The sequence below is a fragment of the Plectropomus leopardus genome, chromosome 7 (genome assembly GCF_008729295.1).
Source record: "Plectropomus leopardus isolate mb chromosome 7, YSFRI_Pleo_2.0, whole genome shotgun sequence".
Classification (NCBI taxonomy): Eukaryota; Metazoa; Chordata; class Actinopteri; order Perciformes; family Serranidae; genus Plectropomus; species Plectropomus leopardus.
In genome coordinates, this window is record NC_056469.1 from 29,986,841 (window position 1) to 30,006,655 (window position 19,815).

General features: G+C 37.5%; 2 protein-coding genes across 5 annotated transcripts in view; both read right to left on the reverse strand.

The window, feature by feature from the left end:
• otud7b (OTU deubiquitinase 7B) overlaps nt 1-13,122 on the reverse strand; it is a 43,984-nt gene extending 30,862 nt beyond the window's left edge. For all 4 annotated transcript variants that reach the window (XM_042490362.1, XM_042490361.1, XM_042490360.1 and 1 more), the window contains exon 1: nt 12,956-13,122. The gene's annotated coding sequence lies outside the window, so the exon portion shown is untranslated. The remainder of the gene's footprint in view (nt 1-12,955) is intronic.
• A 660-nt stretch (nt 13,123-13,782) lies between these two features.
• rbm8a (RNA binding motif protein 8A) lies at nt 13,783-19,152 on the reverse strand. Its single transcript, XM_042490216.1, has 6 exons — nt 19,078-19,152; nt 17,717-17,776; nt 17,528-17,608; nt 16,470-16,606; nt 14,661-14,797; nt 13,783-13,987 (listed from the first exon to the last, which is right to left on the reverse strand). The coding sequence occupies exons 1-6, from the start codon at nt 19,142-19,144 to the stop codon at nt 13,939-13,941; spliced, it is 531 nt and encodes a 176-aa protein (XP_042346150.1). The 5' UTR covers nt 19,145-19,152; the 3' UTR covers nt 13,783-13,938.
• Nucleotides 19,153-19,815: the final 663 nt, after the last annotated feature.

Sequence of the window (19,815 nt, forward strand, 5' to 3'; positions counted from 1 at the left end):
CTCGAGCTGGTCCAGTCCAAAAGCTGTCCAGTCATCACAGAAAAATTTGCCAAGTCTAACTTCCCTCTCGCGGCCTCCCTGTCCATCCTGCTTGCTGGCTCAGAAACATCTAAACCTGATCCATGTGAACTCAGCGACCAGCCTTTTTTCTACGTGAGAGCTCGAGGCAAAACAAGGTGAGGAAAACAAGATCTGATTACACATCATGAATTTGACCTCAGTTTTATTGTTTGGAGTGTATAGAGACAAAAATATGTGTTGCAGTAGCTTTGAAGTTTATGACTGAGCTACTGCAACTGAATAAAGTTCATCTGATCTGAAAATGCAACACGAGGAATAAGAAAAAAAAGAGCTTTCACAGTGGTTTGGGTCTATTATTACTGTTGTTCATAGAGGACACAGCCTCCGAACGCAACACTAACTCTGACTATCTATCCTCCCATCCAAACCAGAGCCATAACAACTGTGTAAGCACAACTCCAGTACCAATGCACATAGAGAATCACAGCCTAATCTCTGAGTTGCTAGAATTAGAGCAACCTCCTGTTTCAGATGGTCTAAAAATAATCCGCACATAATCACAGTTTAAACATAGAAACAGTGCACTGTGCAGGGTTCAGAAACAGCCAACAACCAACATTTGAACACCGTCAGGAACAAAACGCCCTGGTGAACACCTAATGACTTAATTAATGACCACCATGACTCGGTGTGTTCTTTTAAAGGAATGACACACGAGCACCCGCCCAGCTTAGGCATCATTTTTATTGACAAGACGATAATGATATCCCTGAGGCTGCTCAGTTCTTAACGCAGCAAGCAAAGTTAGGGCGGGCACCAATTTACAGACACAAAACTGATTGCCTTTAAAAATGTAAATAAATATAACAATTAGTCAATGGCCAAAGTTACCTTTATATCTAACTGTTAAGTTTACCCAAAGTTTAGTCAGATTTACTTGATTTTTGAGAGGTAGTTGCAACATATACACAATATTAAATAAATGAATCGTTACGAGGTTTAGCAGCTTCAGTAAATCAAGTCTGTTGCTTAAACTTAGAAAGAACAGGGTAATCTCAATTGTTATTTTCAAGTTTCAACAACTTCACAAAATAAAGTAAAATGAAGATTATTAGTTATATTTACTTTTCAGTAATCAGTCTCCAAGATTATTTTAAGATCAACTTGTCAAATTTTACAGAGTAGGAGTATATATTATCCAGAGTAGGAGTATATATATATATATATATATATACATATATAAAAGCTTAAGAGAATTAACTATTTCAACCTTGAGTTGAAATAGTTTTTTCAAACCTACAACAGTTGGGTTTAATTTGATTTGATCTGAAGATTCAATGGTATTCAAAAACGTTATTGGACAATCGATGTATGCAGACCAATGATTGGATTTTTATGATGCGACTCCACTTGAGATGTAATGTTATATTATAGGACCCAAGGGACTCTACAGCAGTATTGATAAGCTCAAACGTTATTGATTTTCAGGTCTTGAAAAAAGCGGAATTGGGTCCCAGTAGGACCGGGTTTTGATCCTCATCCCTAATGACAACAGGTAATGCATTGAAGGGAAGTTTCATTGAACAGGCAGCATGAGCTGTCAAACGTACGTGTACAATAACAGTGTGTAACAGAGAAACTGACATCTTTTAAAACTCGAAAGGTTCGATACGTTTTCATGCATCAACTTGAAGGAGCTGACACTGTGAACAGGGTTAGTGTGCCCATTACTAATGTGAACTCATCTTCCAGTGTGCCCCCCCGTTTGGGTGACAAGGTGCAAATTTAGCTCGGGGAATAGGACATGGCTTCAGACAAAACCGTGGAGGATGTGGGACCGCTTTATAGTGGTTCCCTTCAGCCTGATGTGGACTCTTGCTGATATTCACTGGAGCACAGCAATAACAGCCCAGTCCAGCCGGCCAAAATGGGCAGTTTTAGCCTCTGAGTGTTTATCAAAGTGTCTGAGAGCTGATGTCATAGTGTAGTCGTGCATGTAGCAGAGAGCTCTGAATTCACTTATTCCCCCAATTTGGCTCAAATACTGCACAGCATGCCTGTGTCTGGAACGACAACCTCACATTTTAGTGGAGAAAAGGCCTCCTAAGAATTTAATTTCAGAACAAAACTTTATCCCATCACCAGAAGCCTAAATCTCCACATGGAAACAGTAGGAGCAACAACATTTTGTCAAATGAATAAAAAGACCTTCCCACACAATTTCTTCTAAAACAGGATTATTTGAGAGCAGCTGGTGATTTCTGGTCCACAGTTGCTATGATTCAGGCTTTAAGACCTCATGAAGTGAAAAATATATTTTCCCACTTTTAATCCTGTGTCTGTGTGTTAATTGTTCATTTATGACAAATATGTTTAAAAAAAACTACAATCATAAAGTTCCTGTCTTTCCTTTTTCTGTTTAATGACTAATGCTACATTTGGGTGTTTATAAAAGGAAAATCAGTGGGCAAATCCTTTGTTTTCATTTCCAAAACAATGCAGCGGAGGTCTAATTCATTCATCTCTCTTCGTCCTCCCAATCTAATGGCGAGGGAGGTGTGTGGAGCCAACAAGCCACTTTAGCTTCATATAGAGTGCCCCTGTAGTGAGTCCTAAAACAATTAGTATTTCAGCAATCCTGGTTCCCTCTTCTCGAAACCAATGGGTTGTTTGAATGGGTTTTTAGTCAGATGTCTGAAATAAAGTCTATGGTGAACAAAAGCTTAAGAGACTTTAAAGTTTTCTTCTAAGACATAAAATATGTCCATAAGTACCTCACTTGCGCACTTTGCATGTTTTAAGATATAGAACACTTCTGCCCAAATGTTTATTGTAACATTACATTTTTGGTCCACTTTAAAAGTTAGATCTGGTTAGCATTGGGAAATACCTATCATTTATTGGTGATTTTTATCATAGATTTTTTGTGCCTCACTCTGTGCGTGGGATTATTCCGGTGCTTTAATACTCATCATAAAGAGTTTAAGAAGAGGGAACTGTGATTTTTTTTTAAAATAGATCTTTCCAATTATTTTGAAATTTCACAATGCAACGTCAAAAAAAAATCCTACTTTCAGTGTCTTAGCTTTTTTAAGACTTTTGTAAGATTGATTTAAGACATTCTCATACAAATTAAGGCCTTATTTTTTGATGAATGAATTCAAGGCTTTTTTTGAAGGATCCACAGAAACCCTGCAGTATACCATATATATATATATATATATATATACAGCACAGGGTGGATATATATATATATATATATCCACCCTGTGCTGTAAGGATTAGCTTTATTTTCCTCCATCTGTCTGTCGAATTGGTTTATTGGGCGGTCTATTAAAGCTGGCCTCAGAGGTTCCTTGTCTGTGCCCGGGGCATGTCACTGCAGCTAGGCCCAGTAATCACCAGTCAAGGAGTGCTAATTAACAGCCGCATGAAGCAGGCTTCTGTGGAGAGGGCTATAGGGGACCATAAGCTGCATTCCCACATTCCTCACACAGACCACATCACATTGTGCACAGTGTCAGTGCGGTGGACACCTGAAACAGCAGAAAATGTAATGAGGGTATTTGATCCTCAACAAGAGTGCGGGAAGTGGAAGCTAATCTGCTATCAATGCAGCACTGTTTTAGAAAACGTGCACAAAAAGAAAACAAGATATGAGGAGGGAATGCTGCTGCAGAGAGCACCCGGTGCAAAGTGTTGCTCTGCCTCTACAGGACGGCAGCTTGGAGGTAGATGGATAAATTGCTTCAGCTGGTGAACATTAAGTGTTGGTTTCAGTATTCCAGAAAGCTGCCAACCTAAACTCCAGACTCCGTGGGTGAGAAGTCCTCATTCGGCCCTGGTGGCCTCTTTATCGATTTCTAGCCTTTGTGAAGATATACAAGCCTCTGCACCCATTAGAGAACTGCCCACCTACCTAAAAGCAAAGGGTGGAGAATTTAACTGTCACTAACAAAATATGTAATATTACTCTGCAGTAAGAAATAAAGGTGATTAAAATTATCAAAATGTTTCAATAGAGTCAACACTAAAGGATTCCCACTGGTTTCAATCATGCCAAAATGTCATGTCATATAAAGTCATCCTAAAACACAGAAATCAGTTATAATTTCAGCACCTAGAGTCCCCTTGTCTTTGGCTTTGTGAATGAGTTTTTGGTTAGAAGCCTTAAATAAGGTCTGTGGTTAACACAAGCTGAAGAGACTTGTAAAATAAAAAAAAAGAAACAAACATAAGATCTCAAGCCCTCACATTGTTCTTAGACATATTCATGGACTCAGCTAGACACTGGCAACAGATAGTGTCTCCGAGTTGGTGCTGATGCCAAAATATACTTTTTGCTTAGTGTACAAACAATGAGCTCATTATTACATAATTCACATTTAGAAGGCAAGCAAGACGACTACTGCTGTAATGTGCATATTAACCCTTGAGGAACATGAGACATTTCTTAGACACTAACTTGAACCTTAGGCTGTGCTTTTTCAGAATTAACTTAATTTGTTCCACTTCTGCAAAACAAAAAACGGCTGCAGCTTCAAAACTGCTTTATTATCAGACACAAAATGGAGCTGCGACCCCTGTCTCAACACCGATTCAAAATGCTCAAGATCTCCTCCTGCTAAGTCAGCCTGAATGTGAAGCCAACCAAGCCAGGCCAGATCTAAAGCCAGTGGCTAAACAGGCACCAGCCTCTGCAGGCGGGCAGCACTAATGCTCATGTGAATCCCCACGTGCTGTGGGCCAGGCCCTGTACGCAGCAGGGCGACTTTACGTCACACTGTGTGATGTCATCATGGGTGACAGGCTCCTCATCAGGGCTGTGTGTGGGATTACTCCCGCTGTCCTGGATCAACAGGGCAGAGCGGGAGGGACTGATGTCTTCTAGTCTGCACAGGAAACTACGCTTCTGTCCACAGGCTCAAACGACATCTAAATCTCATCATTCACCTGCTACATCGCTTTGAAACAACAATACCCTCTAAACAAGTGTTGGTAGACCTTGGGGAGAGCTGCTGAATTTATCAAATCTACCAAACAATTTGACAAGTGCCAAAACAAGCCAATCTAACTCTCCCCTGGAGCCTCTGTTGGATTTTAAATCTAGCAGCACCATTTGTGTTTTTCTTAGTCTCCTGTCTTATGAAAAAATTGTGCTGCATTCACATGGAATCAGCGAGACGGCAAACAGAAATCAACTTTTGGGCAGCATGGGAAAAACATACAGAGACAGAATGGCAAGACGGTAAAATAAAGCATGCATTAAACTAAGATGTGGTGGTACTGCTGTATTGTTTGTGAAGAATGGATTAAAATACATAAAAATGATTATTTTTGTCCATATTTGATGTAATTTCTTACCAGTGTTGTGACCTTGTGTAACATCCAGTTCTTAAGTTCATTGTGGAGGATGGCAAAAAGTTAAAATATTTTAAATCTGAACTGCAATTATGTTTACTGTTACAGCTGCCCATATTCTCTGCCATCCTGAGCTAATTTGACCATCCTGCTCTCCCACTTCATGAGAATATTTCATCGGTTTCATTTTTAAGTAACAATGCTACAAAAAAAAGATATATCTAGGGACTAGAGTCCCTTTATAGACTGCCAGTAGTAGGCAGGAATATCACGCCATTATGCCACCTCACCACACCCGAAAATGTCCACATATTGGAAAAACAAAAAGGGCTGGGAGCTCCATACCCTCTACGCAGAGGAAAAGATTTATAACAGAGACAGAAAATTACTGCCCTTGTTATTGTTTAGAAATGGCTGTTAAATGTCACACTAGAGGCAACCACTGTTGTGTCATTGCATGCCCATCATGTCTCCTTTGGTTCCACAATGCCAGTATGCTATCTGAAATCAGGATTTTATCATATCATCATATGTATTATCTCACAACTACCCTGCAATAACATGATGTTTTTTTACACTTTGACACCGGAGCACAAAGGCTCGATGTTTTTCAAAAACATCAGTAAAAGGCAATGAAAAAATTGAGAGGAAATGACCCAAAAATTGACAAAAAAATGTAAAAAGTACAGGAAAATACCTGAAAATTAAAAAAAAAAAAAGAGAAGAAAAGAAAAACGAAGTAAAACAAACAAAAAAAGAAAGAGAGCTAATGAAAAAAGGAATAAAATGATAATAATTCTATAATAATAATTTTAGATATATAATTGTGACAATTATAACTTTTTGGGGACTTTTTTCCATAGCCTCTTTCCAAATCTACTAATGTCTTGTAATTTGCAGATCAGCTCTTGCCAAGTTGCTTATTGTCTTTTTCCCGTTTTTTAAAGACAGTGAACCAATTTAAATGTGAAGGTGTCTGAATGCAGATAAAGAAAAGTGATAGGGGTCATGCAGGTCATGCAGGTCATACAGGTCATGCAGGTCATGTGATCCAGGGTTCAAAGGGTTAAGACAAATCACCCACCCCATTAAGAAAGTGCATTGATCAAAAACCGCCAAATTATTTCAACATAAGGGCAAATAATCCTCATATTAGTGATAATATATCGACAGCTGATGGACAGCATTGAGAGGCAACAAAAGTCACAAGTAGGGATGTGACACATTACAGAATATGATAAATTCTACTTGCTTGCATACAACCTAAAATGATCAACCTTTGCAGCCCTGTTAGCTAAGCAGTGGTTATTTGGTAATTTATTCACTTAGAAATTTAAGTCATTTTTTTAACAAAGTACTGATGTGTTTTAACAGCTGTTTAACAGGATGTGCCAACATTTCTGACAGTGCAGATAAAACTGAGGTTTTGGCTTGTGGCAAGTATAACAATCAGCTTCCGCCCTGCACTGCATGTAGAGGAGGAGAAGGTGAGGAGCATACAGTAACCGATACAGCGAGCTCTCATTACCATAGCTTCTCCAGGGGGAATGGCATCTCATACTGTAAGGGATTATAGCTGCTCAGTTGGCACCATAAGGCTATTTCTTTCCTCATACACGTTACAGTCACTGCTACTGTAATAACAACCATGTCAATTATCCAAAGCATTCAGTGGCCTACTATTCACAACATGTCATTGACGGTAACGCAGCTGCTGGCAATCCCAGGTAGACGCCTCGGTTCTCTGTCTCTGCACCCTGACACAAACAGCCTTGAGCACTGGCTGGTTGCTGTGTCACAAGACAGGCAGGCAGCGGAGGGTGGGGCTCCAAAGAGTTTTATGAGTTGCTGTCTGGACACAGAGGCCTCTCAGAGACAAGCCACCTATTGATCCCTGTCTCACTGTGGCACTGTGGGCATGAAGGTAAATTCCCCTTCGTATCACATCTGCTCCCGTCTTAATGAACCGTGCCGCTTAGAGATAAGAGCACAGATGCACGGCTGTGTGGATGCCAGTTTCATGATAGGCAATTTATCCATCTTGACTTTAAAATCTGCAAAGTGTCATTAACCCATTCAGATGCCCGGTCCATTCCAATGGACATTGTCTAAAAAGTCTAGATTTATGATTATTGTCATCTCACACCACCAAAATGGACTGACTTATTTGATGGGATGTCTATGAGCCAATCACAGTGTTTCACATCTTCTAAAGTGGACAGCAGCTTTTTCAAAAAGCAAGGCTGACCATGATGAAAGGAGGAAATGCAAGGCACATTTCAGTCTAAAAATCATATTGTTTAATTAAATATTTAGCATTTCACCCTTTGAAATTGGCTTTCTTTTTTCCAAAAATACAGGACGGCAATGTGCAACATCAATAAATGACAACCAACAAGAAATAACCAACCAAAAATTAGCAAAAAAAGTTACACATACAAGAAAATTACCTGAACATAAGCATTAAATAAATAAATTAATAAATGATTAAATATATAAATAATAAAGGGAAAAAAAAGAAACAAAAAAATTAAGCTAAATAAAATCATTATTTTCTGTAGCATAATTTAATATATATAGTTATAAGAATTATGAATTAGAATTATTAATACAGTTTTTTGAGCAATTTTTCCTATTTTTTTATTAAATCTAATAATTTCCCTGCAGCCAATTTTTCAAGTCAATTTATTGTCACTTGTTCCAAATTTTTTTGCAATTTGCGGGACACTTCTTGCCAAGTTACTCATTGTCTTTTCCCCATGTCACTGGGACCCTGATTTACTAATGATTCAACTTTTAATGCATCTCATTATGTTCACAAAATATTAATCTCTGGAAGTTTACCTTACACTATTTTCAGGGGACACTTCAGAAATTGAGGATATTTTGAGTTAAGATGATACAAACAATAAGAAACTTAATACTTTAAAACTCAATTAATTGATATGTTTGGGTTTTTTTCATGGAAATAATGAATCTCACATTTTTATTGAAAAAAAAGGTCTTTTAAGACCATTAATTATATTTTTTACTATTAGGCAATTTCTGCGTTAAGATTCCTCATCCATTGAAATGAACAGAAAAAAATTACGTTGTTTTTGCTAATTATTTATGTGTGCATTTAGAGTAGAAGTTTTTAGCAATATAGCAATATCTTTTTGTTTGGAATATAACTGGGTTCTGAACAAGTTAAAGAAGCAGGAGAAAAGCTTTGCTGCCTTCTTCTCGGGCTGAATGAATACGCTGCAAAACTGAGTGGAACATATACGCTTGACACAAAAGTCATGCGTTTGTCCTACTAACCCGAAGAAGAACTCATGTATTACTTATTAATCTGACCGTGTTTGAGAAATCCTATGGGAACACCTCCATGGCCAAATGGGCCTGGCTCTGAAACTGACACTGGATCCTGGACACGCACACACACACTTAGTGAGCAGCTGTTTAGGGGAGCCCGGCGAGAGACGAATTTAAATTTTCATGCCCTCTGCATTGCTGAAGCAGCATGGTTGCCCCGTGAAACACTATATACACTGATACAGTCATAACAGCCACAGCCGCCCAGCACATAAACAGGTCGAAAGACCCATGTTTAAGATATGAAATATAGTTAAGACAGTAACACAATACCTGTGAGAGAAGAAATACTCTAGACGAAACATTTTTCCCAAGTTATTAACTGTCTGCTTTGTGAAACTATAAACTGAGACTCAGACTGGGTCACTGCTGTTCTGCCCTCCATTGTTTAATCATATAACTTTGCCATGTGTCACATCAAAACAGTGTGCCAACTATTTCCGCTTGGTTGAGCAACTTTGTAACTTAAAGATGACAAGACTTGGCATAACAAGTGCTCACATTTTACTGATCACTTAAAAGAATACCTCACCAACAAGATGAACATTTGTATATCAATAAGTCGTGCTGTGTTACCTTGAGTTTGTGTAGAAAACGTTTTTTTCTTTGGCAAACATATTGATTTTTGGAGACCGCTTTGAACAAAAGCAAACCAATAATCAAAACATCAGTTTACAAACTCACACAATTTATGCAGTTTTAAGGCTACAATTAACGATTATTTACGCTGCAGATTAATCTGTTGGTTACATTCTCAATTGATCGATTTGTTTGGTCTTTAAAATGACAGAAAATAGAGAAAATATCAAACACTGTTTCTCAAAGCCCAATATGATACCCTCAAATGTTTCGTTTTGACCACATCCGAGAAACATTCAGATGAGTCAAGAAACCAGAAAATATTTACATTTAAGAAGCTAGAATAAGAGAATTTGGAGGGGTTTTTTTCCCTTAAAAAATTACTTAAACTGAGTTATCGATTCTTAAATTAGTAATATTAGTAATATAATCTATGTCTCATTTATCCAGTCATATGCCAAGTACTTCCTAAACAAATGCATTTTTGCTCAAATTTAACTATTTAAAACCAAACTGAAAGTGAAATGTATCTCTAATCTCTTCTTCCAAAGACTCCAATGCTCAGGATTTTTCGCAAAAACGCATGCATTTGGGAAGTTACTGAGCATACAACTGGATGGAGACTTGGATTATTCTGCATGAGTTGTGTGAGAGTTTTTAAACGAATTTTGATATAGTTTCACTGCTGTTAAACTTGCTCCCCATTCAGTCAGTTTAAATCTACATGTTCACCAAGAATGCCTGCAAGAAAAACAAAGTTTTCTTCATAAATTCAAAGTATAACAGAATGACGAACTGATTTACAAATGGTCATTTTCTGGGTATTCCTTCAAAAGAACAGTCAAAACATATTACTATTCTCAACACCAATCTCATCTGTATCATGTTCAGCCAGGGCTGCTGTGAAATGCTTACCGCAGCCCATTTGAATACTGCTGGAGATCTCTGTATGATAAGCTGCAAATTGCAAGCCGCACATTTTCATTTAGATCGACAAAATTCAAATGGTTTTAAGTGTGCGTAACAAAAGGCTTTAAAAATATTCTGCCGCTGCCTGTGCTTCTGGCAGCAGGTTGTGAATGGATTTATCCACTTGCTGTTTAGTGCACTGACTGGTGGCATTCACAAACCGGCTCCAATTATCTAATTACTAACAACGTGTTTTTGCTGTGTTGAAAAAAACTTTTTATCATAATGTTTTTTCTTTTATTCACTGCAATTTTGGAATCTGAATGGCACAGGGACTTATGCTACACCATACTTAAAATACTTGCCCGAGGTGCTCCCTGTGCTGCTGTACGCATCAATATGTTCCTTGAAGTGTTGAAGACTTGCATAATGAAGGCTGACGGTGCCACCTCAAACACATTCACAGAGATCAAGCATCAGGGTATGAAAATCTTTTCATCTTGCAGCCACAGTGCACTGTAGTTCCCAAAACTGATAAGCGCAACTGTACAATAATACACAAACACATGGCTGATTACCCGCCATGGAGGCTGGTAGAGCAGGCAAACCTACCGGCCAAATTTGGGAGCATTAAGCTGGTAGTTTTAACTTTCCACACTGCTACTGATCAACAGTCTTCTTTGCAACTATCAGGCAGTCGTTTGTGTGTGCTGCATTTCAAACATTACCATGCGCAGCTACTGGGAGGAATGAGTACAGGTGGGAGGGCTGGATGTACTTCATTTTCCCACCATCCTCTTTATAGGAACAGTGTGTAAGATTTGGGGAATTTGGTGGCATTTAGCAGTGAGGATTGCAGATTGCGACCGGATGAAACTTCTCCTGGTAAGAATTCCACAATCCTCATTGTTCAGAAGGTTTATATTGGGAGCCCATTTATCAGCAGTCACTTCTTCTCAGAAACAAACTAACAGGGTGATTAACCCTTTGAACCCAAGACAAATTGTCTTCATTTCTTTCAACAACATGCAAAAATGATCCCAAAAATTAGTAAAAAGTGCATGAAAATGACCTGAAAGTGAGTAAAAAATTAAACAAACAAACAACATTAACCAAAAAATAATAACATATGTGTAACATTATGTAACATAATTTTATATTTTTAGCCATGATAATCATAAATATATTTTTTCCCTTCCTTTTTTCTTTTTCCCCTCGACATTTCCCAACAACTTTTTTTATAAAGTCATGTGAAAATTTACATGAAAAAATGAGTAAATAAAAACATCTCCCTGAGGTTTTGCAAAGTAAAGGTTCCTCCCATGCTTACACTTTCTTTGACTTTTTAATTAACTAATTTTATTAGTGATTATTAAAATAAAATGCTGATACAGATAATCAGCTAAATGTCCAATATCGGGCCCAATAATCGGCCAAGCTAATAATCTGTCCACACCTAATATATGCAATATGTTGATGTGAGCTTTGATTGAGAAAAAAAGTGTTTTTTGTTTTATTTTGTTTTTTTAACTAATGATTAATCAATCATTATTTTTACCAATAATCTATTAAGGAAAGTGCTTACGACTTGCAACCCTAGTAATGACACCACAATTTTCCTTATTTTCAGGTGATTATACACTAAAGAAAACATACTTATTATATTATGTTGTAAATGGAGGACCCCACTTTCCAACGGTGTATGGCTTCATAACGACATAAACAGTCCAATGTGGGCCTGTGAGAAACTTGTTCCCCCTGTCCTACTTTTCATGTTGACTGTCTGTCCCAGCAAACAAAAGAGCCCACAAATACAAGACCTAAATAATTCAAGGCAATGTGTAACGCAACCCTCTCTAATCGTGGTGATGTGGGAAATGACGGCAAATAACACAGTTTCAAAACCAGCAGTGAACCGAGTGACCGGCCAGCTCCGGCAGGAGTCACTGAGATCTGGCAGCGAGGTCTGGGAAGAAATGATCCAACGCTGCTGACTAGACTCACTCGGTCGGTTCGCTTAATTAAACCGGTTATTGTAATTAGAAGTTAGGACATACATCCCAACATTTTTTCTCTGGAGGTGCTTTGAGTAAACGTTACATCACGCATGCATCTTAAATAAAAAACCGGGCTGATGGTCTGAATCGTGACTGACTGCTATTTTGAAAGCTATCTGATATATTTTAATTTTAAATGTACAAACATAACAGTCGAAAGCTTACAAGTAAAACTCATCTCCCATTCAGCACAACTTAAAAATGCAATGTTTTATATGCAGGTATAACTGACAGCTCGCGAAGCTAATGTAATATTCAGCAACCGATTCTGCTCGCCAACATGCTTAATAAAAACACAGAGATGCTAGTGATGGTGGCTTGTCCTAAATAATGACCCCCAGTTTGCTATAATGGCTACGACTATTCTTTGAAACAACATATCACGAACAATACACATGCTTACATAAACGCATTTGAGGCGTTCAAACGCATGGGGTTTTTTCTGCACCGTTTACACTCAACCTGATAACTTTATTTTAACGCAACAGACTATTTAATTACATATTTGGAAAACTGCCGCACGTGTGCATGAATTGCAAGCAAGTGTTTGTTATTTCTCAGTAAGTAGACCGAACCGTAACGTTTGGCTAGCAAGTGGCTACTTCAAGCCTGGCTAATCAGCAGCTAACGTTAGCTAACGCTAGTAGCTGGAGTATCCCTTTACTGCTTACCTTTAACGGCCTCGCGGGTGTTTTTTTCGTCGTCCCATGTAGTTTCCCAGCAAGTATCAACTTGTGAGCAGCGTGTTCGTTTCCAGGAGCAACAATTCCTAACTTTTTAGCATCTTCACTGGTGGAACTACGAGTAAAATCCCAAACCGGACCACCACCGACAAAGTAATTTCTCCACCACTTACAACAACAACGTCAACCAAAGAGTTTACCCGCCCCCACTGGGCGATCTAACCAATCAGAGAGAAGAGTCTGTTTTATTGACATGTGGAACAGCCAATGGTGATCTTTGGGGTCTTTGACTGACGTTTCCCAATAGAGTAAACACCAAATGAGAGCGACAATAGAGCAAAACATTCGCTCGCCAATTGGCTGCAGAAAAATAAAGGGCAAGTGGTTTTGTCCAAGTAGCCTATGAGTATGGTACCCATAGTCCAGAGTGACAGGTGCTGTGGAGTTGACAAAATAGCAGGGCGGCACCGTAGCCGGGGTGAGGTCATCAGGGATGATGTAAACTCTACGTCATTAGCAGAGCTAAATAAAACACACGTCAGGGAACAGATGTACCTTTTAAAAAGTTTAATTTTCCCCAAGCAATATAAAACAAAACACAGCAAAATGCACGTAACATCGAGAAAACTGAAACAACATTTTTAGGGAATCATGTACACGCATGACCTATGAGTCGGCGTTGAATGTAAAATAACAGTTCTACTGACAGCTGAAAGGATATCTTTTTGTTGCATTTAAAGCAGCATAAAGAAATTACAAAACAATTAAAATGCTGCCGTCAGGCCAATTTATTCTTTTGTTATTCATCTCTTAAAAAGAGAAATTCCGTATCCAAATATTTGCAGTTGCACAAGATGCTGCCATACAACTGTCACTCAAACATATTGTACAAAAAAGTAGTTTTTTTAATGAGAAGAGGAGAGGTTTTATAAACTGCTTGTCAAAGTTCAGAGACACTTCAACTGCATAACTCAACGCCGCCTCCTGTCCGGACTTCTGCTGCGTCTCCGTCCGCCAGTCCTGCGAAAAAAGTTCAATTAATAGAATGTAATAACTGGATACTCTATCATAATAAATAAACAGATAAATCACATTATACATATTACTTGTATATATATATATATATATATATATATATATAAACCTGTGAAACTTAAGCATTTGACTTGATTTCTCCAGAAAAAATCAAGAGTAACATATTTCTAATTATATAATTGGAAAAACATAAATATAATTTCCTAGACATTTTCGCTGATAATTCCAGCAGCTAATTTTCAGATCATTATCTCATCACCTTTTGCTAACTTTTGTTTTTTTAAGGTCGGGGACACAACCCCTCAATCCAGATCTTAGAGGGTTAAATAGCTATCCTACTTTTTTTTTAACATTGCAAGCAGCAAAGGCTGCAAAATGATAGAGGAACAAATGTATATAACATGATCAGACTGTACCATAATTTGCTTATAACAGTATTCTCTGAACATGAAGATTGACTTTTGCAAAATGCATCACAAACACTGTTGAGTACACTCTGTACTGGGAAGTTACTGCTGCCGCAGCCATGCAGATAAAAAACAAACAAAAAAACAAACAAACAAACAAACAAACAAACAACACACACACACACACACACACACACACACACACACACACACACACACACACACACACACACACACACACACACCCTCACCTCCTCTTGTTCTTGGGGGGCCCTCTGACAAACCCCCAGTCAACACTGATGGGCTGTCCCATCATGTCCTGACCGTTGAGCCCTTCCATGGCTGCCTGGGCCTCTTTGTATGTCTCATACTCCACCAGTGCATATCCCTAGGAAGAGTCATCAGGACAGCATGTGAGTCATTGCACATTTATGCTAACACTGCTCTGGAATTCAGTCGCATTTCTCAAATTAAATTTACCACAAAGTACAGAAAACAACTCTCCATCTACACCTGTAACCAGCGTCTGAGCACAGGATTTTGAACCTAACACAAAAGCTCAGACAACATTTAAACATTTCGTGACTCTGACACACTGAAAGATGACCAATAAAATGTTTGACACTGTTGCTAAATCATGTTAATCATCAAACAGACGGTAATGAAGGCGGACATTCTCACGCTGGACTGAAATGACAGTGGAGAGTCGGCTTCAGGGTGAAGACACTCAGTTTTAACGTCATTTTAAAACAATGCTGCCACCTTGTGGCTCAGCAGGAAAGGTGAAGCTTGCTGGGTCAGTGCTTCTGCATTTACATTAGAGACCCATACAATCTAAAACTGTCAAAAATGGCCAAAATGTCTGTTGTCTTATTATGCCACAACACCACATAACCACAACACGTTAATTCGTACACACACTGAATGACTCTTGATGACATGTTATTGTAGGGTGATTTTTTTAAAAATAATTTACATAATTTAATACGATACATGCAGCTTGACTTTCTTACCATTTAGAAATAATAAATCATGTATACAGCAGTTAGTGTGAATTCAGTTAAACTGGGACAGTTGTTCAATTTTCAGGTTGAGTCAGCATGATGTTTGGAAATTCTTTCAGTAATTTTAACCAAAGAGTTTAAAAAAAAAGAAGAAGGAAAACACACATTTGGCTCATTAGATGGCATTTTTTGTTTGGTCTTTGAACATGTACAATGCTTTGTGGTGTCACCGTTGAGGGTTAATTGATTTGTGCTGTGCAAACAGTTGCAGGACACTTTAGAGTGTGTTATGCTGCACTATAATTCAATTTAAATCCGATTTGTACTTTTTTTTTCCATATTTCTATTACAACTTTGTTTTATCTTCTGTTCATGTCTCTTGATTTTTATAACACTCCAAAGCATCTTTTTGGTAAAAAAATTAAAAATAATTTTATCTTTGTTCTCTATTCATTTTCAAGCTAAATGCAAAAATCAAGAATATTTCCCCGTCATAGTAGGCTAATTGAGTCAGACATTTTTTTTCGACCAGAATCTAATTAAAACATCTAAAATTATATTATCTATCAGAAAATACCTTTATAATACGTCAGGAAAATTCAATTTTATTAAAAAGAAGTTTATTTTTAATCTAGCTAACAAATGGTGTGTGCAGTGTACAATGGCTGGTATTGCAATACGTGTGTGTACTTGCAAAGAGGACGCTAAAATATTCACCTCAGTTATACAAGAAATCTAGTTATTTGGTATTAGAGCAATTTCTTATTCCATCAAATGCTTTCTGACATTAAATCGGCAGAATCCCAAACAGATTAACATCCACGTTGACCATCTATAGGACTGATTGAAAAACTAGGTGAGATGTAGGTTAAACAGCTGATTATATTGTACAATTAAAAGTAACATTCCTAATCTACTATAGCTGAGGCTGTGCTGATGAAAAATACAAAATAAACACTAACGGGTGTGAATCTACTTGATGTTATAATCTGACACGAAACAAAGGTCAACTCGACACACACAAGAATGCCAAAGATTCGCGGTTATCTGTCTCACCTTGAGGTAGCCCGTCCTGCGGTCAAGATTAAGATGCAGGTTCTTGATTTCGCCGAACTCTGAAAACTTGTCATGGATGTCTTCCTCTGTGGCCTCTTCATGGACACCGGTCACAAACAGGATCCAGCCCTCCACAGCTGCAACAGACGAAGACGAGGACATGCATCAGGGCTCAAATCATAAACAAAACGGCACGTTTAACTATTGGAACTAACGACACGTGGAGTTTGTGATTAATAAAAGTCACATCTAAACTAGATGTACAAATGAACACTGGTTGGACAAATATCAATCTTACTGAGCTCCAGTTGTTGCCTCTTATGTGTTAACTTTACATTTGAGACACAGAGCTTAATGCATAAAAGCTAAAGTTTTTATGCGTTACATTAACGCACACTGGACCAGATTTCTTTACATGCACACGTCAGCTGACTTGTTTATTTAGACTGTAGATATTTTGCACTGTAAAAACCAACTTCTGCACATCTGTACGTCCTCCACTGAACCTTTCGTACATGCACTGAGTGTTCTTTATATTCTGTTTTTTCATTCTATATTTTTAAATTGCTTCTATATATTTTTTTTTTCAGCCACTGACGCCCCAAATTGCTTCTATCTTTTTGTCTCTTATACTATTTAAAGTCAATATTCTTTATTCTTCCTTCGTGTTAATTGTTTTGCACCAACACATCAAGTCAAATTCCTTGTGTATATATATAAATGCACTTAGCAATAAAGCAGATAAGCAGCTGTTTATCAGAAAGATATTTTCAGATTAAAGACACACTATTCAAACCAGCTGGATTAAAAAATATTATGTCCACTGCATGATGCACAGACATTGTTGAAAAATGTGAATGGGACTGAAAAAGCTGGTGATGAGAGAGATTTCATGTACTTGTCTTGTTAGTCGTTGTTAATTAAGTAAATGTATAAATGACAGAGGAAGCAAGAACTTGAAAAATTGCAGGGGCCCTTTAAGGTGACACACGAGCTTAGACTTTTTTATGTTACATTTACACTAAACTGCATTTTTACGAAAGAACTGCAACACGTACATCTCTGGGGGCCTGGCTCGTCACCATCCTGCTCCACAGTATCGTAGGTATCATCTTTGATTCTGGACCTGGCTCCTTCCTCTGGAAACAGAAACACAGGAACATATTAACCCCTGCAGACCAGCCTAATATTAAAAGCTGCAGGACTGTTGGGCTGCATGAGCCAATATCACAATAAAGATGACTCACCTGAACCGAAGCCTCGTCCTTTCCTCTTCTTGGCTTTCTCTTTCAGCTTATGGATGCTTTCTGTGGCAGGAAAGATAAGAAAAGTCAAAATCTATTAATGCTGTTTCAGCTTAGTGAGAAGTTAGCTTTTTGACAAAAAGCTAACTTCTACTTTCACTGAATTTAAACTGTGAATGGATTTCTATAGTTATCACGATGTAATTAGTGCACAAAAAAAAGAATTGAAATATGGACTTGGATATAACGTTAATGTAACATAAAACTTCTAAGTTCTGTGAAGTTTGGAATTTAACCTAGTTCATTTATTCAAGTACTGTACTGAAGTACGAATTTGAGGTAATTGTACTTAGCTGTAGTTTTTTCTTTTCATGCCACTTGATATTTTCACTCCACTACATGTAAAAGGGGAAATATTGTATTTTTTAGTTCACTACATTTAACTGACATATTCAATGTACTTTACAAATTCAAAGTAACATAAAATCCCAAGAAGAGTGTATAAAATACGATGTTTTGATATAAATTACATTACCAAACAGTTTATACAAGTGGTTGATTAATCCACTGGCAGATTTACAGAAAAATCAATTTCTCAAATAAAAAAAAAACAACAACAATTTTGAGGTTTGGGCAATGTTCTTTTATCTCTTTTCAATAATTTAGATTCTTTTCAGTTTTCTTCTTATAAATATTTAAATAATTTTTAATTTCTCATGTGTGTTTGTATATATATTAATTTAGGGGTGTTTTTTCGTGTACCTTTTAGAAAGTTTTTTTTCTCATTTAAAAATAATCTTGGGGGTTGTTCGGTTTTGTTTAACTTGCTCTGCATGTCGTTCTTTTGCTTTCAATACGTTGAGTACTTTATCGTTATGTACTTAACTTACTTTAACCTTAGTGTAATTTTCAATGCAGGACTTTTAATTCTAACAGAGTATTTTTACTGTGTGGTATTCGTACTTTTACTAAGTTCTGTTCTTCCAGCGCGAGTATCAACGTTAGCTCTTAACTTAGCAACAAGAAGCCTCAACCTGAGTTAGCGGCGGCTAACAACACGCCAACTGTACCCAAAACATAGCTTCATCTGAGAGGCACATTTCATAAATGCTTTTACTAAAATGACTTTCGGAGTTTACAATCACCTCGAAACAACAAACTTACAAACAGCGTTTGAATGAGGCGCAGCGCGTTGTTAGCTTCACATTAGCCTGTTAGCATTTCTTAGGCCCGCTACCACGCAGCTACCGTCTGCAGCGTCTGCAGCCGCCGCTATTTTCAGGTCACTCGTAATATTTACACATCATTTGAACGCTGGAGTTAAGGAGCTTTGCCACCAATAGGTATATACATATTATTATTACCATCACCATCCTCATCCATAGGAAAGTCCTCGCCTCCCGCTTCATGAAGGTCCAACACGTCCGCCATGATGTCTGTGTGTACCGGCCGAGTGACGCAAACGGAGCCAACAGGCTGACGCACGTTGCCAGGTTACGTAAAAGTAAGTAACAGCTGCAGCTGCTCTGCTGATTATTGATCCACCACAAAACACAGCCAGCAGTCCGGCTGAATACTTCTGCAAATGGGCTATAACACAATTTCACATTTAATTTTGTTTGCCAACACATATTTGAGGTAGCTGTACTTTACTTGAGTCTTTCTACTTTCAAATTCTACTCCATTTATCACAAAATTAACCGGACAGCATAAGTTGCAAACAAAAACTGTATTCTTATATTTATTCTCTTCTTGTTGATTATTTTTACTATTGTATTTATTAGTAACAAGAACTAGAGCTTCAATCAAACACAAATGAACAACTTAGCAAAAACAAACAATAATAATTATTTATTGTGTTTCTTTTTATCAGACAAAAAATGTAGATGTTTTTACCTTGACATGTTTCAACTGACAATTGCAGGTGCGAAACATGTCAAGGTAAAAAACATCTCCTACATTTTTGTCTGATAAAAAGAAACAGAATAAATTAAATTATTTAAAAATTAAGAAAAATGAACTTGCTTGATCTAAACAAAAATAATAAATAAACTTAAGAGAATATGGTATATGCTAATTTATACATTTTGTCTTCTTCCAGT